At 49.6% G+C, this 23,122-nt stretch overlaps 7 protein-coding genes across 7 annotated transcripts; 5 read left to right on the forward strand and 2 right to left on the reverse strand.

Annotated features, from left to right (window-relative positions):
- Positions 1-343: 343 nt before the first annotated feature.
- FSUBG_1541 (pectate lyase) lies at positions 344-1,169 on the forward strand (the record flags this gene model as incomplete). The annotated part of the gene is made up of 3 exons (XM_036679219.1): positions 344-494; positions 547-676; positions 728-1,169. The coding sequence occupies 3 exons, from the start codon at positions 344-346 to the stop codon at positions 1,167-1,169; spliced, it is 723 nt and encodes a 240-aa protein (XP_036543015.1).
- Positions 1,170-2,810: 1,641 nt separating this feature from the next.
- Positions 2,811-4,128, forward strand: FSUBG_1542 (serine protease precursor; the record flags this gene model as incomplete). Its single annotated transcript, XM_036679220.1, has 3 exons — positions 2,811-3,104; positions 3,165-3,350; positions 3,403-4,128. 3 exons carry the CDS (start codon positions 2,811-2,813, stop codon positions 4,126-4,128), a joined length of 1,206 nt encoding a protein of 401 aa, XP_036543016.1.
- Positions 4,129-5,126: 998 nt separating this feature from the next.
- On the reverse strand, positions 5,127-5,807 carry FSUBG_1543 (lipid binding Tfs1p; the record flags this gene model as incomplete). The annotated part of the gene is made up of 3 exons (XM_036679221.1): positions 5,127-5,319; positions 5,373-5,563; positions 5,616-5,807. The coding sequence occupies 3 exons, from the start codon at positions 5,805-5,807 to the stop codon at positions 5,127-5,129; spliced, it is 576 nt and encodes a 191-aa protein (XP_036543017.1).
- A 5,453-nt stretch (positions 5,808-11,260) lies between these two features.
- Positions 11,261-13,660, forward strand: FSUBG_1544 (catalase-peroxidase; the record flags this gene model as incomplete). The annotated part of the gene is made up of 3 exons (XM_036679222.1): positions 11,261-11,596; positions 11,658-12,054; positions 12,108-13,660. 3 exons carry the CDS (start codon positions 11,261-11,263, stop codon positions 13,658-13,660), a joined length of 2,286 nt encoding a protein of 761 aa, XP_036543018.1.
- Positions 13,661-15,391: 1,731 nt separating this feature from the next.
- On the reverse strand, positions 15,392-17,167 carry FSUBG_1545 (FAD binding domain protein; the record flags this gene model as incomplete). Its single annotated transcript, XM_036679223.1, has 4 exons — positions 15,392-16,345; positions 16,403-16,464; positions 16,513-16,936; positions 16,985-17,167. 4 exons carry the CDS (start codon positions 17,165-17,167, stop codon positions 15,392-15,394), a joined length of 1,623 nt encoding a protein of 540 aa, XP_036543019.1.
- A 2,379-nt stretch (positions 17,168-19,546) lies between these two features.
- FSUBG_1546 (uncharacterized protein) lies at positions 19,547-20,440 on the forward strand (the record flags this gene model as incomplete). Its single annotated transcript, XM_036679224.1, has 1 exon — positions 19,547-20,440. The coding sequence occupies one exon, from the start codon at positions 19,547-19,549 to the stop codon at positions 20,438-20,440; it is 894 nt and encodes a 297-aa protein (XP_036543020.1).
- A 2,181-nt stretch (positions 20,441-22,621) lies between these two features.
- On the forward strand, positions 22,622-23,122 carry FSUBG_1547 (uncharacterized protein; the record flags this gene model as incomplete). The annotated part of the gene is made up of 1 exon (XM_036679225.1): positions 22,622-23,122. One exon carries the CDS (start codon positions 22,622-22,624, stop codon positions 23,120-23,122), a length of 501 nt encoding a protein of 166 aa, XP_036543021.1.

The raw sequence follows: 23,122 nt of genomic DNA on the forward strand, positions 1-23,122 counted from the left end.
CGAGTCGAGACGGAGAATTATGACTTTTTATTCCTCGAATGAGAATTGGCTTTGGTTCGAGATGTAACATTGAACGGAGTTTCACTTTGGTGACTAGCTTGCCGTTTTCGGACTCGAGCGTGATTATACGATGCTAATTGGTGCAATGAGCGAAAAACAGGTCCAGGGGCCTTGAGAACAAGGGGAAGATTGATTGAAACCGATATATCAAGAAGAAATAACACATAATGTTGATGAACATATAAGGGATGAGAGATCCAGTGAGCCAAGAGACTTTTCACTCAGCATCACGACCTACAGCTTTGACTACATACATCTTCAGAATAACCTCAACTCATTCATCATGAAGTACACTGCCATCCTCGCCCTTGCTGGCGTCTCCTCTGCCGCTGTCACCAAGACTCTCCCCAAGTCTGCTGGTGCTACTTCATTCCCTACTGCTGTTCCTGTCAAGGGCAGCTACGATGGCGGCATGAAGCGATTCGAGCGAAGCCGTAAGCCTCTTTATACCTTGTCTCCAAACCTCTGACTAACACTTTCTCTTAGCCTCTGTTTGCCAAGGCCAGACTGAAACTGGTGAGAAGGATGCTATGTTCATTCTCGAGAACGGCGCCACTCTTTCCAATGTGATCATCGGCGCATCTCAGGCCGAAGGTGTCCACTGCAAGGGTACTTGGTGAGCAAGTTTCTCTCGACTCACCGTTTCTCATGCTGATTTTGACTTTAGCACCCTGAACAACGTCTGGTGGGCCGATGTCTGTGAGGATGCCATCACCCTCAAGCAGACCAGTGGAACTTCTTACATCAACGGTGGCGGTGCTTTCCATGCTAGCGACAAGATCGTCCAGTTCAACGGCCGTGGAACCGTCCAGATCAAGGATTTCTACGCCGAGGACTACGGAAAGCTCGTCCGCAGCTGCGGAAACTGCAAGGATAACGGCGGTCCTCGAAACGTTGTCATCACAGGGTCTGTTGCCGTCGACGGTGGTGTTCTCTGCGGCATTAACACCAACTACGGAGACACCTGCAAGATCAGCAGCTCATGCCAAAACAAGGGCAAGTACTGCGACCGCTACGAGGGTAACTCAAGCGGCGCTGAGCCTTCCAAGATCGGATCTGGCCCTGATGGCAAGTACTGCACTACTTCTGGAGTCACCACGAGCTGCTAGACGATTGATGAAATGTTATGAGAGACGGATGGAACGATGTTGTTTACTTCTTGGTAAAAGTTTATGTATCTAAGCTTTATGTCCGTACATATTGTGAGTTCAGCACATGGCTCGCCCCAATATCAATTACAGTTTACTTTATACAGAGTTGTTGAATTTCTTGTTGAACTAGGTTAAAGCCTCACCGCTCCATCGAAACCATGTTATCTCATACGAGTCAGTGTTACAAAAGTTCATTATCGTCACTTGATACCATCAACTTACACCAAGCCAAATGGACATGCATATCCGGAACGGCTCACTCGGAGGATTGACCGGCAAATGAGCTCGGATATTCAACTAACCCTTAAAACATAGTGCTCACGACAATTCAGCCCAACCTGCGGAGCCAAGCCGTTAGCCCTACGCCTCTTCAATTGGTCAAACCGGACTAAGGACGGACTAGTTGCTTAATTGGCATGTCGACCGAAACCTGGCGTGATGACAATTGTCAAAGCTTCCCCATGTCAACAGTTCTAGACCATTGAGAGAATAAGTTAATGTTTCCACGACTGCCGATGACCCGGCATGTGGTGACATGCAAAGGATCGTCATCTTATAAGGTTCCGGATAGATCTCCCTATATCGTTAGTTGTCCCGCGGAATGGAGATGTTTTCAATATATTCTTGACACTTATTAGCAAATTGCAACCTCGCCCATTGAAACAGGGAGGAAGCTAAGATGATCTACGTCGGAACTTTTTCCTAGCCTCTTGCAACCCTAACGATTGCCTTCCATTTCTCGGCAGCAAAATATCCCTGCAGTGTATCAGTTGACGATGGTTTCGAGTATCATCAATTGCTTGTGACTGGCACTTTTGAAATTAAATGGCCCTGATATCTTTGATTCCTGCTTAATTGAACCTGTCAAGACCTTTTGATTGAGCTATCAAGCTTATTCAGGGGAATTGTTGAAACCAACTCCCTGACTCGGAAATAGATCGCCACGCGTCGTCTCGATTGGCTGGCACCCTCGGGCGATATCGTTTCAAGACAGATTAGTGCCCCAGAGAGCAGCTCTCGTCTTCGATTGGCTTATCTATCAATCTGCTAATGGGCACCCCCACTGCCCTGGCGGTAACCGATTCACCAGTCAAAACACAAAACAAGGCACAGAATAAGGAGCCTCATTAATTATGCACTCCTTTCATCTCGTGGCAAATGCTGCTCTAAAAACTTGGTTCAGGGCATCGCACGTTTCGGTTGGCTAACTTGCTTATGGTTAATTCTCATGCTATACCTCGCCAGGCACGCGATGCGTGGGATCGTCGCTCGCTTTAGGCAGGTAGTGGTTGCGGCCGGGGTCGACTATCTAGAACGATGACGATCATCGTGGCACATGTTTGACACGATAGGTTGCGTGCCGAGAGACTACCAACCCAACATCCGATCAAGGAACATGGCTCCAAGTTGAGATGGATATGGACAACTAAAGGAGAGAGGGACAGCTTCAAGATAAATAGAAGCCTCTGTCTCCATCAATGTCTTGTTCTCATCAAGCAACTCAGCTCTTCAGTCTTTACGCCTACATTCACTCAACACCACTCTTTACAACTCACTCCATTCTTTAAGTTCTCCAACTTACAACAATATTTCTTCAAAATGCGATCTGCTACTCTTCTCGCTCTTCTCCCCTTTGCGCTGGCCGCTCCCTCCGCTCCCACCCGCCGGGCCGAGCCCGCTCCCATTCTTCGCCCCCGCGGTGTCAAGCTTGTCGATGGCAAGTACATCGTCAAGATGAAGAATGGCTTCCAGGCTTCTTCCATCGAGAGCTGGGTTGACAAGATGATCGAGTCCATCGAGGCTGACGCCGATTACACCTACTCCAAGGGCTTCGGCGGTTTCGCTGCCAGCCTCAAGGATGATGAGCTCAACAAGCTGAAGCACGACCCCAATGTCAGTGACTTCTGACTCATACAGTACCAAACACAGAAGATCCCAGCTAACAAGGTTTAGGTCGAGTACATTGAGCAGGATGCTTACATTAGCATCACAGCTACTACTCAGCAGAGCAATGCTCCTTGGGGTATTGCTCGCGTCTCCACCCAGAGCCCTGGTGGCAGCACTTACACCTACGACGACAGCGCCGGTGAGGGTACTTGCGCCTATGTCATCGACACCGGTATTGATGTCGACCATCCCGTAAGTCTGAGCAGATTCCAGGGGTGAAACATTCTAATCTAACACAATTCAGGACTTCGACGGTCGCGCCAAGTTCCTCAAGAACTTCGCTGGTGGTTCCGACAGCGACGGTCAAGGCCACGGCACTCACGTTGCTGGCACCATCGGTTCTACCACCTATGGTATAGCCAAGAAGACCAGCCTCTTCGCTGTCAAGGTCCTCGGCGACGATGGCTCTGGTACCAACTCTGCTGTCATCGCTGGCATGGACTTCGTTTCCGGCCACGCCAAGGATGAGAACTGTCCCAACGGTGTCGTTGTTAACATGTCTCTCGGCGGTGAGACATCCGATGCCGTCAACCAGGCTGCTAAGGCCATAGTCGATGCCGGTCTCTTCCTCGCTGTCGCAGCCGGTAACGACGGCAAGGATGCCTCTGGATCCTCTCCTGCTTCCGAGGAGAGCGCCTGCACTGTTGGTGCCACTACTAGCGACGACACTCTCGCCGACTACTCCAACTTCGGCTCCGTCGTTGATGTCCTCGCTCCCGGTACCGATATCCTCAGCACCTGGCCCAACGGCAAGACCAATACCATCTCCGGTACCTCCATGGCTTCGCCCCATGTCGCTGGCCTTGCCGCTTACTTCCTTGGTTTGGGACAGAAGGCTGAGGGTCTCTGCGATTACATTGCCTCCAAGGCCCTTGATGGAGTTATTTCGGGTGTGCCTTCTGGTACTGTTAACAAGCTTATCAACAACGGTGTCGGTGGTGGCAGCAACAGCAGCAGCTTCCGCCACTAAATGTAGGCCAGCGGCCTTTCTCTTCTGAGTCCGATATTTATTCCGAATCTCGATGAGATGGATACATATTTCTTTTCATTGCCTATTATGAGGTAGTTTCCTAGCTGTATGACTTGAAGCATTGAATAATAAAAGCATTTTTTTCGGCCGACTTCTTGAACTTACTTTGATCCGTGATTCTGTCCGCTATATCTGAGTCCTTTGGCGAACCCCTTACAAGTTCCTGGGGCTTACATCTTCATGGACATCTGGAGACAATGTCGAGCGAGTCAAGCATCACCAACTAGAGTTTATCCGAGACATCTAGTACATCTTCTGGGTTTTCGAACCAAGAACAGCTTCGTTTCATCTTTGAGTAAGAATTCAACTCTCTTCAACTGGTATCTCTCCGATCAGAATATCTTCCACTACGGCCGTCACTCAGGAAACTTCACAGACTCTTACGACCAATTCTAAACCACACAGCACTTCTGCATATTATCTCATATTTTCAACTTCTGCCAGCGGTTCCTTCGATTCGAGCTCCGTTTCCATTTCGACATCGGTAAGCACCATCAGTAACAATGACCACGTACACTATCGTCAATCCTTACAAACCTTCCCAGTTCACTATCAGTGAGTACTGCTCCATTTTGTCGTATCAACCATGCACTCGTTGTGCCCACCAGCCAGTCCCATCAGTTTCCATGACTTCACGAGTCGTTCCTTGCAACAGATGCGGGAAGCAGGGAGAGAAAGAGGGTACTGTTACAGTCCCTTGTGCAGCCACCACAGAACCGGCTTCGAATGATAACCCCTACGAGAAGCCCAAGCGAGCCACAAGATGCTCATCAATCGGAATCACTAGCCCAGTAAGCCAAACTGACATCAATCGGAAATCGCGTTACTGGGTGAGTTTACCCCATTTCTATTAGACCATGGCAAGCAGAGGCAAAAACGGCTAGTAATTCGGGGCTCTATCCGTATCTCAAACTCAAGATCAGTGGCTTGCTTTTTTTTTACTCTTTCCAGCCATCTCCAGCACCGAGAAACCAGTTCGCGCCCACGAGTCGTAGTCCATGCTTCTCAACAAACTTGGCAGTATCGAAAGACCTTCTTTGCGTAAACTCTTCGCCTCCTACATCCTCTTTGGCGAGGTCAAGGCTGGCGGGTTGTCGGTACAAAAGGAGCAAGTATCTATGCGGCTTGGAGCTGCATGGCCGTCAGTAAGTGAACACTGAACATGTTGAGTCATCTTGACTTACTCGTCCTTCGGGCCAGGGCCCAAGTAATCCGTGAGAGCAGGCTGCACTTGAGCCACTGCATCTCCACCGCTCAAAGGTCTCAAGCCAGGGAGAACCCAGTGGCGCCAGAAGGCGAACTTGGGGTCATCTGGTGTTGGCGCATCGGGGTCGACAAGCAAGAGCATGTAGGTAGCATCTCCAGGAGCATCAGGCTAAACCTCGTCAGCACTGAACAAAGTGTTATTGAAGATATCCGCAACTTACTTCTTGATCAAACTGAATGCTTGGAGCGCGCTTGCATTCCCTCGCGCGGAATAGGTTCCCCAAGTCGACATTCTTCCCGTCGAACGAGACCTTCAGATTCGTCGTAGGCTTGAAGCCTTCAGGGATTAAGCTAGCAGCTGAGCCGGGAACCAGTTCAGCCTCAGCCAGAGAGCTCGACAAGGCGCTTGACATGATGAATGAAGTATCGGATTGCTGGATTTAGTTGTGAGGATAGCCTTTGATAGCTGAGTGTTTGAGGCTGGTTCGATGACGGTGTATTTGAATGGCTACCCCACGTTGGGGGTTTGTATGACGTTACATTTGACTGGTGGAAGAATATATGTGCATCACCGCCAGCAGAACCATACCCCCAACATTAGCAGTCCGTCTGGAGCGGCAGTAGCAATTGACTTTGGAATTAAACATTTTGACGCGTCAAATGCCGTTCTGACGCGAATCAAGCTCCGGCAACGCGCGCGGCCCGGTTGCCCCACTCGTTAAGCTTATCAACAGCGACTGGTCAAAAGTCAATCGGGCGATGACGCAATTACATACAGTATAGGGTAGTAGTGGCGCCATCAACCTCCAAAAGTTACAATGGCAAAATGCACTACATAGTAGATTGCAAGAGTAAAAAAGTCCAACCTATAGGTCAGATACTGTAGGTGCATTCTTTTGTATCTTCTATCTTCGGAAAAAATATATAATTATCGTGGGCGTGGATATTGACAGACTTTATCGTTTTCTCATCTTATCGTTAAAATTTAATCTTGCAGCGTTACGTTCGGTCTCTAGCTTCTGGCCAAGGAGAGACGTCCCGCTTTCCTAGCTCTTATTGGCACAAGCAGACAGATAAGATAAGTCTGCCAAAATTACATCACAGTCACGTGAATTGGCGCGCGATCGCTGAAGGTGCTGGCGCGACTGGCATGATCAAATCCATCATATCATGATGAGCTGATTACAAGACTTTGACCGACTGCGCGCAACTGCTGCAACAAGTTCAATCTGAAATCGATAACGACTACCTACCTCCATATATTCGGTGTGTCTTACTCTTTCCCCACTTCCGCAGATGCAACGCGACGGCACGAAGGCAGATGAGCGTGTCAGGTTGCCCACTACACTTGATCTCGACACGATAGTGGAATACTTGAGTCTTTTTGCTTGTGGATTTGTCACTAACTTCGGGAATCCAAGATCTCTCCCCTTAACTGCGGCGGTGTCTGCCCTCCTTCGACAACCATCTTTCCGAGTCCGATCGTGATGCACTTGCGAAAATGACGACCTGCACGGCGCTCTTTGCCCGAACCTCTTTCAAGCTTCCAGAGCCGAGTATATAGACGAAGTCCCAATCGCGACCGCCACCGATTTCTACGCGACGAGACGCTCTGACCTGGACGCCATCCGGTTCCACGATGCCCTCCGACCGAAAAAATACTATACTTGCGAACCCCGAGATGGCCTGATACATGCAGCGGACTTGTCTTATGCAGAGCCCGAAACCAGGCTTCCATTCGCAGACCGGCCGGCTGAGATTTGGTTGCACAACCGCGCGCATCGGATTCCGGAACCCGTGAGAACATCACAACTGAGTGTATGCCATTCCGCCTCAAACACCGCTTCCAAACGAACGAGCTTCGTACCTGAAGTACGTGAGATTCGCACTCTCGGGTTTCCGGTCCCATGTTTGTGGAATTGCAATCTCATCCGGCGCCCGATCGGTACGCGGTTAATACATCATCATACAATTGTTCGGGAGGGGCTGCGCCTTACACGCCACAAAGGAACGATCGATGAAGAGAGCTCGGGTGCTATGAAGAGCCATTGCCCGAGTCACTGAGGCCTTCTAATGCGCTCTCCGATGGCAAACGGCCAGTCATGTCTCTGCTGTCCTACGGATGCGCAGGTGCACAACATCCGTAGGTGTTCGGGCAGAAAGATAAACTTCGAGTCCGAGATTTCGAGCTGTCGTCCGATCCTGATGCCACCAACCGCCAATTGTCCAACGGTCCGTAGGATGTTGCGTCCCGAGCCCGAGGTTTACAAAAGAAGAAGGCCGAGTCACGCGATCCCGTTGGCCGACGGACTTGGCAGCTCGCTCAGAGACCGAGGCCTTCGGTGTTCGGTGGGGATATTGTCCGAGAAGACGCATCACTCTTGAACAGCTGGATAATGCTGGAAAGTGGACTCATGCTATTGCGGAACTCTTTGCGATTACACCGATGTGTTCCATGGCCTAAAGCGGAGCCCGAGGTAGGTCAATGTCAACGTAGATGTAGTCCTCACATGCCTTGAGTCGGACTCCTCAAATCACCTTGCGACGTCCGACTTTGCTCAATCCGTTACAATGACGTCCATTTCCAACAATGGGGACATAGTAATTTGAAAGGACGATTTATGCGCGCGTGCGTCTCCTACTCTTCGTGACTCCTCCATTCCTCACACTTGGACCGTCCTCAAAGGTACCAGGCAGCCGCCTCTTAGCACTTTCTTCGAATAGCAGATCCTGTCCGACTGCTGGTCAATTCCCCGACAATGACATGCTTGCGCCCTTTCGATGCAATGCGTGAGCTGTATTGAGGGTGTATATATACCATGTTGTCAGCTATGCTTGACCGGGCATCGCTCAGGCATTCCTCTCGTTAGAGTGGTCGAACTGGGGGTTTCTTTTGGACCCTTTTGCGCTAAAGCTGTATACAGCGTTGTCTCTTTTGCTTGTGGGTTCGAATCCTTGGGTCTTCCTCTTTTTGCCAGAAGCGGAGTAAGAAGGCTAGAGCTCTATATACTGTAATCTGAGAAGCAACCATCGGGGGGCGGTAGTCGAGACATTCCTCTCGTTAGAGTGGTCTAGCGGTTATGCATATGTTGATATGCTGACAGTGTTCTTATAAAGTCGCAGGAAGATACGTCCTCTTTTTGCCTTTTGGTCGCACGTTCGAGTGCTTCATTTTTTACGAAAATGATATTGACGACACAGGTTCAATTGGAGCCATATACACCATGATCTTACCACTGCTTCGTGGAGATCGGGGTTCAGACATTTCTCTCGATAGAGTGGTCAAGCGGCTTGACTGATCCCCCTGCCAATGTAAAGTTGTTTACAGCCTCGATTTCCTTTTGCTCATGCGTTCGAGCGTGTTTAAATTTTGGAATTTTTGTTTGGAACATAGGAGGTAATCGCAATGCCTGACAGTGACGGTTATTAACATGCGCTGTTGTACATGAGGGGACAGACCGGCGAGCAACTTGGATCATGATCCAACCGTGGCAGAAGCAAGCCTCCAGCGGGGTCATTCACAATATATACCACAATCCGATCAATGTTATTGGGGTTGGGTTCAGACATTCCTCTTGGTAGAGTGGTCTAGCGGCGGACTGTATATATGCTTCTGGCTATCGCTCTCCTAGCTTTTAAAGTCGTTTACAGCCCTTCCTCTTTTGCCCACGCGTTCAAATGGCTTGTTGAATTTTTTAGAATATTAATTTGAACGACGCAGGTTGTTGTGTTGACAGTATATATACCCCGAGTTGCGCAATGATTGACGGGGGAAGGGTTCAGACATTCCGCTCGCTAGAGTGGTCTGGTCGAGTGGTTAGTGACGTAGCCGTGTAGCCATTGCGTGAAAGGGATAATCGCGCTAACTCTCATTACACCTGTAAAGTCGCTTACAGCTCTTCCTCTTTTGCTCGCGCGTTCGAATGCGTTGATCTTTTGGAATTTCGGTCTGAAGAGGTGAGGTTGTCGTCGCAGTGCTTGACAGTGCCGCTCGCAGTGGGTCGGTTGGTGGCAGATCATTTAGTGACTATAGTGGGGTCAGCCACCTGTAGCTGGAGGTCAGCGCTCGCTGGAGTGATTTGCCAGTACGACTTCAAATCAACAGGCCGAATACTTAGTAACAGGAAATGCTCTCATGTCTAATAGAACCGTGTCAAAATGAAAATTGAATGATAAACTTTTGCTCATCCCTTATCCTCCTCTTTGATCCTTGACTGTTGTCTTGTGAGTGAATTGACTGGGCACTAAGCTTAGTGATGCTTGTATTTCGATTGGCTACAGGTTTACCCGCCAGCATTGTCGTGCGAGCTTTGAAGTTGCAAGTCTTGTTGCACTGACAGAGGTGATTGGGGTTGCCGACAATTGAAACCTCACTGAATGCGCGTGCAAGCCATGTCCTGTTCCAATTGCATGCGCGTTTGTGTTGCGCCCGAGTGGGGAGTCAGCAAAGAGGGGATCATGAGCCCCCCATGTACTCGAATACTGGACCAAAACGTTGGATGGTCGCTAGGCCTGGCCCTCTTCGGAGGTACTGGTCAAAGATGCGATCATCCACCTCCGTTTATTTTTGCACTTCGAAGGTCTGGAGTTCAATTCCTCATTCCCTCAGTCGGAGACTTTTCATCGGCGCCTCGGCGTCAATTGTCTTGGATGATGCGTCGAGATAATCCGACCGGAGGCTTGCAGGAACCACTGACGACGCAGGTACCGCGCACCTGGGACAATTGATTCCATCTGTTGCAGAATGGAAATTGATTCCAAATGTAAGCGGGGCTCATGATTGGCTTGCGCATCTCGGCTTGTGGTGGGTGTTTGGAAGTTTGTTAGTGGAACTCGATCATCTCTGATCATTTGGAATCTATTGCGCTTCATTGGCAAATGGAACATCCCTGAAGCGGATTTTCACGCCGGCTTTAAGAGGCAATTGGGCATTTCATGCATTAGGAAGTAACAGCGATCGTTGCTACGCAGTAAGTTTACGTCAAGTCGTAATGCGACGATGGAATTGCCTCACTTTTATTACTGTGTTAGGAAGAATGGATTGCGATGGTGAAGTTGACCCCGCTCTTCGGCCTGCCAATTTTAGACGGCGCTGGCGGGAGGAAATCCGCAGGGAGCTCTCCCCTGTTTCTCTTCAGAAGCTCAGGCGGGGTGCAGAATGAAATGGGCTGGTCTACGACGAAACGGGCTGCTAACACGCACAGAACTCGGGTTGCTGTGGTGTTTGTTTTGCGGGGCCGGCCCAGTAAGAGCCGGTACTAAACCGATCACGGGGGGTCCATGCCTCCAGTGTCATGATGCTCCATGAAAGGTTATTCTATTCTATCAGCGGCGATCTTGGCAATCGAGTACTGTAGGGAATCATGATGGAGAGGATGAGATGGCTCCACGATTGTATTTCTAGATAATTCTATGGGGATTGATTCCTCAAACAAGGCCCGATGTCTCTCTACCCGACGCCGAAGTACAGTACGGGCCTTGGCAACTTGGTTACACCAGTTGCTGAGTTTGGACAGCTTCCCCGCACTTGCGATGGGCTACAGTGCGTCATGCAGTAAACTTTTGTTGACAAATCCGGCATAAGTTTCCGATGATACTGTCTCTTGGTAGTTTGACGAGATTCCGAGCGTGATCCGGGGAGACCGTCTCGCCTCTAAAAAGAGTCCACTCACAGGCGTTCCTTTTCCAATCCACGTCCCTCGCGTTACGGTATATAAATGCCAAACTCCACCCCCGCATCTCCTCCATGCCTCGGTTTCTCTTTCCTTCCTCTCGTATCCTGTCCTTGTCTGTAGCGAGGAGGACTCTGAATCTGAACCCGAATCAACAACACTTCAGGTTATCGCTTCATACTTCAGCTCCCAAAATGGCCGAAGAGAGCAAGTGTCCCATGGCCCACAAGGTCCCCAACGTCGCTGGTCACGGCGTTACCCATCAGAAGTGGTGGCCCGAGGCCCTCAAGACCAACATTCTTCGTCAGCACAGCGCCGTCACCAACCCCTACGGCGAGAACTTCAACTACGCCGAGGCTTTCAACTCTATTGACTACAACGAGCTCAAGGAGGATCTGCGAAAGGTCTGCCGCGATTCGCAGGACTGGTGGCCTGCTGATTTCGGCCACTATGGTGGTCTCTTTGTCCGCATGTCGTGGCACGCCGTTGGAACATACCGTGTCTTCGATGGCCGAGGTGGCGGCCGACAGGTAAGAAATCCATCCATTACACCCTCTCTATCAATCGCGCACAAGTCTAACAACGTCACAGGGTCAGCAAAGATTCGCCCCCCTCAACTCTTGGCCCGATAACGTTTCCCTCGACAAGGCCCGCCGCCTTCTCTGGCCCGTCAAGCAAAAGTACGGCAACAAGGTCTCATGGGCCGATCTGATCGTCATGGCTGGCAACGTCGCCCTCGAGGATATGGGCTTCAAGACCATTGGCTTCGCCGCTGGTCGTCCGGATACTTGGGAGGCTGACGAGGCTACCTACTACGGTGGCGAGGATACTTGGCTCGGAAACGACGTTCGTTACTCTGATGGCCACCCCGGAACCACCAAGCCTGGCGCTACCGATTCCGATCAGGCTCCCCACAAGAACATCCACAGTCGCGAGCTTGAGAAGCCTCTGGCTGCTGCTCACCACGGTCTTATTTATGTCAACCCTGGTTAGTACTCCCCAAAGCCAACGTGTTGTGCGCTGCCACTGACTTGATTGCAGAGGGTCCTGATGGCAACCCCGATCCCGTCGCCGCTGCCCGCGACATCCGCGAGACCTTCGGTCGCATGGCCATGAACGACGAGGAGACCGTCGCCCTCATCGCCGGTGGCCACACCGTCGGAAAGACCCACGGCGCTGGCTCAACCGACCACGTCGGCCCCGAGCCCGAGGCTGCTGATCTCGCTCAGCAGGGTCTCGGCTGGTCCAACAGCTACAAGACCGGCAAGGGTCCTCACACAACCACCTCCGGTCTCGAGGTTACCTGGACCAGCACTCCCGTCAAGTGGAGCCACGACTACCTCAAGTACCTCTTCCAGTTCGAGTGGGAGCTCACAAAGAGCCCTGCTGGCGCTCACCAGTGGGTAGCCAAGGATGCCAACGCCACTGTTCCTGATGCCTTCGACCCCAACAAGAAGCAGAAGCCTACCATGTTGACCACCGATTTGTCTCTGCGCTTCGACCCTGAGTACGAGAAGATCTCTCGTCGCTTCCTTGAGAACCCCGACCAGTTCAACGAGGCTTTCGCCAAGGCTTGGTTCAAGCTTACCCACCGTGACATGGGTCCCCGCGACCGATACCTCGGCCCTGAGGTCCCCAAGGAGGTCTTCCTCTGGCAAGACCCCATCCCCGAGCGTGACCACAAGCTCGTCGACGACGGTGATATTTCCGCCATCAAGAACGAGATCCTCAAGTCTGGTCTTGACGTCTCCAAGCTCGTCTCTACCGCTTGGGCCTCCGCCTCTACCTTCCGAGGCAGTGATCTCCGCGGTGGTGCCAATGGCGCTCGTATCCGCCTTCAGCCCCAGAAGGACTGGGAGGTCAACAACCCCGCTCAATTGAGCAAGGTCCTCAGCACTCTTGAGGGCATCCAGAAGAAGTTCAACGACTCTCAGTCCAGCGGCAAGGCTATCTCCCTTGCTGATGTTATTGTTCTCGCTGGTTCCGCTGCCGTTGAGAAGGCTGCTAAGGATGCCGGTGTTAACATCACCGTCCCCTTCGCGCCTGGCCGCACCGATGCTACACAGGAGCAGACCGACGTCAAGTCCGTCAACCACCTCCAGCCTTTCGCCGATGGGTTCCGTAATTACGGCTCTTCTACAGACCGCGTCAAGCTTGAGCACCAGCTCATTGACCGCGCTCAACTCCTCACCCTCAGTGTCCCCGAGCTCACCGCTATTATTGGTGGTCTCCGTGCCCTCAACACCAACTATGACGGCTCATCGCATGGTATCTTCACCAACCGTCCTGGTGTCCTGACCAACGACTTCTTCGTCAACCTGCTCGACATGAGCACTGAGTGGAAGGCCGTCGGAAACGGTGACATCTTCGAGGGTACTGATCGCAAGACCGGCGCCAAGAAGTGGACTGGTACCCGTGTCGATCTTGTCTTTGGTTCACACGCTGAGCTCCGCGCTACAGCTGAGACATATGCTGAGGCTGGTGGACAAGAGAAGCTTGTCAAGGACTTTGTTGCTGCTTGGACCAAAGTGATGAACCTGGACCGATTTGATCTTGCCAACGGTTCTTCGCCCAAGGCCTCTCCTCGACTGTAATTAATGAGCAATGTAGCAAAATACCATTGAGAATGAAATGATTACGAATTTTAGCAGTTAAATTTATATTTCCCTTGTTCTATCCCCAGTGATACACTTTGTGTGATTGTATGTATGTGTCTATCGTATCGGTCAATCTGTCTTGACTTTCTTCATCGCCTGACAAAGTTCGTGATGGTGGGGTAGCTTATGAGCCTCGGTCCGGAAGTTGATCGGAGCTTACAATACCATGGCTCCGATAGGCCCTCACAATTCTTGCACCGAATGGCACCATTTGCGCGACATCTACGGAGTACAGTCCAAGTTCATCCTCTAGGAATTTGACCGATCGCCTGAACGGTCTCACTGTTGACGTCTTGTTTCACTGTTTTGCGGCGCTCACTGAAGCACTGAAGCCCTCCTCAAGGAACAAGAAAATATCGGACCTTAATATAGGGCATTATAATAAACTCAGCAAAGGGTATTCTAAGTCTATACTAAATTTATCCTAAACTTATGCTAAGTTACCTAAACCTTTTTGTCACTTAGGATCAAGGCCCCGAGCTTTATTTCCTCCCCTAGGCCCTGTTCTACGGTAGTAGAAGTTGCCGTCGGATCTGATACCGCGCTCCGGCCCCACTGCCGGTGATACCCCGAGCGTTCCGATCATGTGAAGTGCCGTTCCGATGAGGTTGAACTCAAAGTCATAGATGAACGACCAACGTGGCAATCAAAGCCAAGCCTGTCCACACATATGGGGAAAAACGGGATTATAACGCTGAAGGATCTGCGTATCAGCAATCTTCGCAACAGCTTGGCACATCTGCCCGATGACGGATTTCAAGGTCTTCGGCTTCCAGTTATCCCACTTCTTCTGCTCTTAAGAGCTCCATGCCTTAAGAAGATACATACGCACATAGCACATTTGAATTCGTCTTACTGGATTAGAATCTTGATCGTAACGTCCGACCTCGTAAGCAGAAGTTGAATCGTGGACGAGGGCAAAATCAGGCGTCTTATCCGAACCATGGCTTGAAGCTTTCATATCTTTCCTTCTGACCATACAGTGCCCATATTGCGAGCTTCATTACCAGGTACACAGGCGAAATGGCCTGTGGGAACAGTCGCTGAGATCTCCGCGCAGAGAGGCTGCATGCTTGACGACATCAAAACCCCTTGGTCTTCCCGTGTACCACCTTCATTCCGCAGCAATTAAACGCGCTCATCACTTCTACTTCATCTTAATCGTTCATTCGTCAGACCTTATGGAATATATGGCGCAAGAGCGCCTTAGTATCTCTCCCAGGAGGAGCTGAGATGATTGATCAACTCTACAAGTCTGTGGAGGGGAAGACGTCATCTAGGTCCCAGGCGCAACTGGAGGAACTATGTTTACTGGGCCTGACCCTAGTGAGATATTGCAGGATTTATCGCATAGGCAGGCTGGCTGAGATCCCATAACAGAGACCTTGGGGGTTGAGAAGCTTCCAGTTGATGATACGGTGACCATCCACATACGATTTGGGCTCATGTTGGGCGCGGGCTTCAATTTGTCCTAGCACTTTTCACAAGTCGTCATTAGCTTAGGAAAAGCTTGGAGGAGTATGAGTCAAGGCTTGTGATGAGATTTACTATATCCTAAACTAGAGCTAAGTTCTGCTTTTCTCTTCTCAGCTAAGGTAGGCAGCGCTTTCACCCTATCGTCTTTGACGACCCTGCCTCTTCAAGGCTTCTCTGTAGGCCTATCCTCTTCTAATGGGAGAAATATCCAGAGTTAGGAATAGGTGCTCTATCCAGCTTGAAGTATCCAGGCTGCAGATGCTGAAACACTTGTTGAGGATCATACTTCTTCGCAATGGTCTTCAGCTTAGCCTTATTGCCTGATCCGTAGCTTGCAATGACATCCTGGTACTGACTTGCGTAGTTCATGTAAACGTAGTCGTTGTTGACTCCACGAGCTTTGGCCTCCTTGGTAACTACCTGGAAGATATCGGAAATCCAGCTGTAGATGGCGTCGTCGTCAGACTTATTATTCCACATAACAGAAAGCTGCAAAATTAATAGAGGTCCACCCTCAGGATCGATACCAAGGGCGTTGCCTCCATTCTTCTGCATCTGCTTGAGCTGGGGAGTAGTGATGCCTTGAACCACAAAAGCAGGTATAATGCCAGGAACATTAGCAACTGTAAGGACAGTCTTGTAGAAGTAATCCCTCGTGTATTCCAAGATGCCGTGATCGAGCTTGGTGGTAATAACGTAGTAGACCTCACGAAGTCCCGGAGGGCTGTCATTCATGATCTCATTCCCCCACGCAGCGAGAACTCTGTTTTGCGTGGTATCAGAGACGGCCTCGATCCTGTTGAAGTCCTTCCATATAGTAGCATTTCCGGCGTCAGGCTCGGCGTAGTACATAGTGGGCATAGATAGTTTGTTGCCTTGATAATAGATCCAAGGGACGTAAATCCCAGCCTTTGGGTCATTCTCGGAGTTCTTTAGGACATTGAACAGTGCGTTTGTGACTTCGGAAAACCTGTCTTCCGTATAGACGCGAGATCCACCCCATATCTCGCTCTTGGGAAGGGGTATGGTCTTGAGGTTGAACTTGACAACAAGACCGAAGTTGTTACCGCCGCCACGAAGAGCCCAGTAGAGATCAGGGTATGAGTTGGCGGTGGCTTTGACTATTATGCCATTGGCGAGTACCACCTTGTAGATTGGTTAGCTTGGAGGACTAGTGGCAACTGACTGGGCTGGGATGGTTACCTCGTAGCTCTCAACATTATCGCAAGCCCAACCATAAATATTTGAAAAGAATGAGATGCCACCTTCGCCAAGTTAGTTACAAGTTATTTCAGAGAAGTAGTTGTATTTACCTCCCGTGGTCAATCCTCCAACGCCGATGTTATAGAGTCGGCCTCCAATGACACTGACATCAGACTTCGCCAACTGCTCGTACACAGGCCCCCAGGTGTTTCCAGGCTCTATCGAAGCAATATTCTTATCTTTAGACAGAGAGACACCTTTTAAGCTAGCAAACGAAATGGTGATGCCACCCTCAACTGATGAAGCTCCAGCGAAGGCTGCGTGGCCGCCACTCTTTGCAGCGAAAGGACACTGTGCCAATCGAGCCAACAGTACAGTTACAGAAACATGATTCGGCCGCTGAGGAATGAAGATACAGTAAGGATTGACCTCGGCCTGGTTTGAGGACCAGTACGAGCCTGTGAAGTCCCTGAAGGCCTTTTCTTCTCTCGTCTCAACGGCGGCATCACCGTAGAGTATCTTCAGAGAGGCGCACTATTTTGCTTCAGCCACATGAAGGTTATGAGAGTCTGGTTTACATACAGCAGCGGCGCAGCCAGTGCCAGATCGTTTTGCATCGTCCGCGGATACAGGAAGCTCTGACACATCAACACCTTGGTCAAGAAGGGCTTGAGTGATGTTAAAGTCCTTGGTCTCAAGCAGAGAATCGAAGGCGGTTGATTTAACAACCAAGAAAGCTGCAATAACTAGTGAAGTACACCGCATGATGACTCAAACTGGCGAGCGATGGCAAATTGGGAGGTAAGAAAGGAGGAATTTGAGGAAAGATTTATTGGTTTTGTATCACATTGAGGCATTTCCAGGTCAGTACCTGGGTTGGCGAAGGGTTGTGGATTGTTCATGTGAACAAATTGATTCGTGGAAGGGGACGCATAAGTATGCATAGCCCCCACTCTCTGGTGAGAACGCAATGAAAACTATCTTTATTTACAATGAAGTGTGTTGGTCACTTGCATCTTGTGCAACGGAATGGCTTAGATGCAGCCAAGTGGCGTAGATGCTGTTGGTCCTGGGATTGTCAAGGGTATCATGCAAAAAACAGCCCATAACTCTTGCGGAATCTTGGCAAGGGCAATCAGTAAAGCACCTTTGTTGCTTCGCATGTCATAACTATCAAGTACGAAGGTGGGATGAATAGAATTCAAGTCACATTCCTACCAAGTTCATCACGCGTCTCGACTATCGAAGACTCAGCGGGATGTGACTGTACTACCTTGTCCTGCATGCATGTCCACACGGACGGGGAAGCCTCCGACAAATCAGATCATAATTCTCATTCTTGGATGCTCCGCTACCCGGTCTATCGAACTTTAATTCTCAGGGAGCTCGATCCATCTGCCAAGCTCGTCACCAACTCTTCATCCCGTATCCCGGTCCTTGACGCCAACACGAAAATACTCCGGGCATGTAATTGGTAGGAAAATTGATCCTGTAAGCAGTGTGCCAATGTGGCTGTTGGTTGCTGCACTGGAAGAAGCTCAGCTGCCCTCTTCCCTCTGTGATCAGGCAGTTCATCTCTTTGCTCATTCAGCTCCAGTCTGCTTCCAAGCATGTATACCCTCACTTCTCTCTGGTAATCACCATGGTGAAAACACAAGTTTCCATGCCTTCGATTCGAGATACAGGGATCGCCTTGATCGTTGTTGCTTCAATTGGCCATCGCCTTTCGACTTCCTTGTGATCATCCACTCTAAAAGTATTCGAGTTGAAGATGCGTGGTTGGCTTCCTATTACGTCTTCTTTCTCGTTCTCGCGATCCTTTGCCTTTACATTATTCCCGCATTCTTTCGATTGACGGATCTCGGAGAAGGGATTATTGTGCCTCACGCGACAGCCAACGATGCCGCGCCATTAATACAGAAGGGACTCTTCAACGTGTCGGTGTGTCTCTGGTTATGCCTTTGGTCAGCAAAGTTCTCGTTGCTCTGGATATATAAGAAACTACTAGTCCAGCTGCCTTTTCATACAAAGCTATGGTATGCTTCGTTAGGATTTTGTATCTTGCTAAGTGGATTCGTCGGAGTGCCAAGTGATTGACGAATTAATCTCTATTTCTTTGCAGACACTTATCGGCAGTATAGTCACTCTCTTCCTTGCCTGCTCTAGTATGGAGGTCTGGTTCGCTGTTGGCAAGTGTAGTGACGACACCTCATTATGTGAGAGCAGCCGCGATTAGCATGCAGTTTGGATACGCGACTGATGTTCTCACAGACCTGTTGAGTAAGTGCACATCGATGGCCTGTCATTCAATGCTAACTAGGTCTCAGCCATGTTGTTTCCTCTACGATTGATCGCCACACTCAGATGCCATTGTCTCGGAAGTACAGCATCGCAGCACTCTTCGGCCTTGGTCGGATTTCTATCATCGCATAAATAGTCCATGTTACCCAGATCGGACAACCTGGAAGGCAGTGCACCGTGCCTTGGTTTGCCCTCTGGGGGACAATTGAGGGAGCCATCGGTAACCCAACATCTGTTTGCCCCTGAAAGGCGGCATCGGGGCGATATCAGCGGCACAAGTACCAATTCATCAACTTAAAGAGACTAGACAAGGAATAAAGCACCGAATAGTAGCTCTGTGGAGCACACAAGTACAATAAAACCTGTATAGATGCGGCCCGCAAGAGTCAGCGCGTCTTCGGAATGCTCAGTAATCAGGTCCCAGCCACTCCAAAATTAGAACAAGGAAAGACACCAGCTGCCTCAACCACATTTGACAACAGCAATACTACCACGGGAACTCCATGTGGCCAGGGGATTGCAAAAATTAAAGCATAGCGCTCGATCGAGGGTAAAAGTTTTCCCAGCGATGAGACGAAGTGAGAGGCTGAGTCTCTGACATCGCAGGGATTCTTTGTCGGGGCTGCTCGAAGTCCGGCACCGTGCTTTTGGTGAGAGCTAAGCGGGCTCTAACTTGGTTCATGGGATCGCCACGACTAAATCTGTATAAAACATCCATTCCGGGCTGTTACCAGTCAACAGTACTGACATCTTCGTTTGCAAACCAGTCCTCCTCTTTGTGCCACTCGCTTCCAAACACAATAAAGAAATACTGTACACAAACAACCTCCAGAACTTCACAAGATGATTATTGGCCGCGTTATTGGCGTACTTCTACCATTCGCACTCGCAATCGCGGCTGCCATCTTCACCCTCGTGCCTGCACTCGCAGGCATCACTGACAAATCTCTCTACCTCATCCAGCTGGACTTCGAGAATCTAAGTATCAGTCCTGCCAGCGAACTTGTCGACAAGATCTTGCCACGTGCCGAGACGGTCGAAAAGAATATCACTGCCGAACTCCTTGGGCTGGACAAGACCTACGATATTACGCTCTGGGGATACTGTCATACTGATAAAGATGATAAGCGAGAGTGCTCAAGTCCCAAGTTTGATTGGGTCAGAAAGACTATATTGACAAACCAAATCAAGAGTGTTGATAAGGATATCGAGGTCAAACTGCCGAAAGAGATCCAGGCTGCTGTCCAAACCTTTGGATCAATGACGAAAGGAGCTGAAGTTGCCTTCATTGTGGCTTTGATAGAGCTCGCCATCGAGATTGCTCTTGGTATTTTCGCTGTTTGCTCTCGCGAATTGACCTGCTGGACATGGATGGCAAGTGGTCTCGCTTCCGCATTTGTCCTCGCCTCAGCCATCCTCTCAACCATCATGGCCTCCGTCTCGATTGGCGCCGTGGAAACCACTGCGAAGATCTATGGTGTCAAGGGACACATCAACCTCGTTTTCCTCGCCATCATTTGGATTGGTGCTGCACTTGCTGTCGCTGCGAATCTCCTCTGGATAATACCAACTCTCTGCTGCAGCACCACCACCAGTCGAAAGGACCCAGAAGGCAAAGGATTACTTGAGCGTAATCATCACTCTGGAGCTTATGCCCCTATTGATGATGATCACGAGATGCAGCCTACATATCACAATCGCGGTCTGGCACCATCTCCTCCCACAGACCATGCCTAAGAACCATACAGCCACCATGTTTAAGACCATGAGTCAGTTGGGGAGTTCTGAATGTTGAGCTAGATTGTTGGTACGATTGTAACTGGTAAGGGTGTTTCTGTGATAGATCCGGCAACAGATTGAGGGGATAGCTGTGCAGCTAGGGGTTTCATTATAGATCTGTATACCGAAGCCATTGCCAAACTTTGGAAAGGCATCATACGGCAATACTCACGGCTAAACAAATGTTCCTCTATGTACGTAGCAAACATGAATGGGACTTCGTTTCGAGATTTAAAGTGAGATAGATTTCAAGCCAATTCACACTCAGCAACTCGAATACATCATTTGGGTTAAGATGTTACTAAAAATATTGACAAACCCTAGTCTGCCATCCTTTCAGACGTGCCATCGACTCCAATGACCTCAATGTAAACATTCGAGCTTGTTGCACTCGCAAAGACACCATGGACATGCTTATCGCCCCTGGTGCAAGTGTTCATGGCGTGATAGCTTGCCTCGGCGCTGTTTAATTTCAGTCGCCAACAAAGGCCCATTGGAATATCGCAGGCCGAAAGACTGATAGTGGAACCCACCGAGTACACTATAGTGGAATGGCCATGTCAGGGATAGTCGGACTTCATCAGTAAGCAGAGTGGCGACATGCTGCTAGAGTCGGAGACATTATGCAGCCCTACAGACCAGAAGTTTGCCATCGAAAATGACTCAAAGAGCCTAGAGAAAATTTGTCTCAAGGGTGAGCTGAGGATTACTGATGTGCTGGTGGCCACGCGACTGGCCATGAAAGGTGGATGGAGAAATGAGCTCTCCTGATACGCTGCCTTCTATAAGTCTCGACCGATTATACACATTCAGTTCAGCGACCAACTAGTCAAATTATCCATGCGAACCTCGTAACCGGGAACGCGTTGCGGATGCCTTCACATACTCGTATCTGCAAGAGCCTGTCGCTGGGGTTACCTTCATGATGAACTTGGCCTACATGCAATGGAACATCAACAAGGCCTTGTAGCACAACATCTATAACTGAAAATCAGACCCTTTCTTTAGAGCGTTTTATATATTTTTGAATTGCAAAAGTTTCTTTCACTCCCATTCTCTTTCAGCCTGCTCGTTCTTGTACTCTACCCCAGCACCATGAACATCACCTTCTTATTTGCCTCGCTGACCGGCAGGTAGTGTCTAACTTTAGGGATTGACTTCTTGTCTATGAATTGAAATTGCGGAAGTGCTGGCAGCTAATAAGAGTTCATTCGCACTTGAGAAAAAAGTTGTTATCTTTCTTTGCTCATTTTGCTTTGAACCTGAATAAAGTTAACGGGGAAATTTCAGCGTGTATTGTATTAGCTTGATATGACTTGTGGAGATATCATAAGCTTTGAGTATCAATTAACACGTATTTATAACATAAATTTGGCATTAATCTCTTTTTGCGTCATTATTGAATTCCTCTTAGCTTTGATCGGACACGTGTTCCCGAAGTCGAGACATCTCGATGACAATAAGCCCTAAAATCCTTCGCATATGAATGTTCCCGCTCGAATGCAGATCTGCCCCAGCTATGCCTTGCCAATTCCCGCTTTATGTCTTGAATTGGTAAAGAGTATTTCAGCTACTGAGCTTGCTTACTCTTGCTACCCAATCGAATATTCGGAAACTCTCAGTCCCCTGATCCCGAATCCCCAGCCGAGTCACCTTAGGAGACAATAGCATTACGTAGATAGTGGAGATATTCAAAGCGGGCTTCCACTTTTGAAGTAACGATAAGCGAGCATCTTGGCCTATTTGCGACGCTCAGTGAACATTAGCACTGCATTTGGTGGTTGATCGGCATATTTTGCTGTCAGCTCAGCCTTGAGTTTCCTGATCTCCTGAGGCTTAGATGCTCTTCGTGGGGTAGAAAGGATCAAACCCCGACTTATTCCTTATGGATAGCAACAGGCAGCAAGTTTGTCTTGTCGGAGGATTCTAAATACGACATTGAGCCGTTCGAAGTGATGTCATTCATGCGGTATGAGAAGGGAAGTTGGCTGAGAAATGACTGAGTGCAACGATCAAGAACAGTGAAAGGAATGCGTATATATAAGCGGCAGACCATCTTTCATTGTATCTTCATCAACCACAAACATTATTCAGCCTTCACAACCCTACCAGAACAACCACTCTCCAACTTCTATCAATATGCCTTCTCTCCGTAACACTCTCTTCGGCCTTTTGGCTGCGTCACTTTCATCCACGGTCGCAGCCGAGCACCTTCGCGTTGTTTGGTCCCAAGGCGATTTCTCAACCATCTCCGGACCCAGCGGCGGAAGTCAAAGCGGCCACAGCTCCGGTTTCACAATCCTCAAAGACGACGGCACTGCCATCTACAGCAAGGCATATCCCGCCGACCACTCTCCCTGCTACAACACCGGAGATGGACGCGAGTTCACATTCGGCGGAGATTGCTGGACCAAAGAGCGCAAGTTCCGCTGCAAGTCCTCGTTTGCTGGTGACCCTGAGTCATGCGAGGTCAAGGACCAGGATGGAAACAGTCTTGGTACAGGAGAGGGCAAGACTGACACGACCTTCATTGGCATCGCTATCGCGCAAGACTCTGCGTGTGTTGTTGAGTTTGATACTGATGACGATGAGGATTGCCCTAAGGATGAGGACAACAACTTGGGCGTTAGATCTGGTTAG

The sequence above is a fragment of the Fusarium subglutinans genome (assembly GCF_013396075.1).
Source record: "Fusarium subglutinans strain NRRL 66333 chromosome Unknown NRRL66333_c0000008, whole genome shotgun sequence".
Classification (NCBI taxonomy): domain Eukaryota; kingdom Fungi; phylum Ascomycota; class Sordariomycetes; order Hypocreales; family Nectriaceae; genus Fusarium; species Fusarium subglutinans.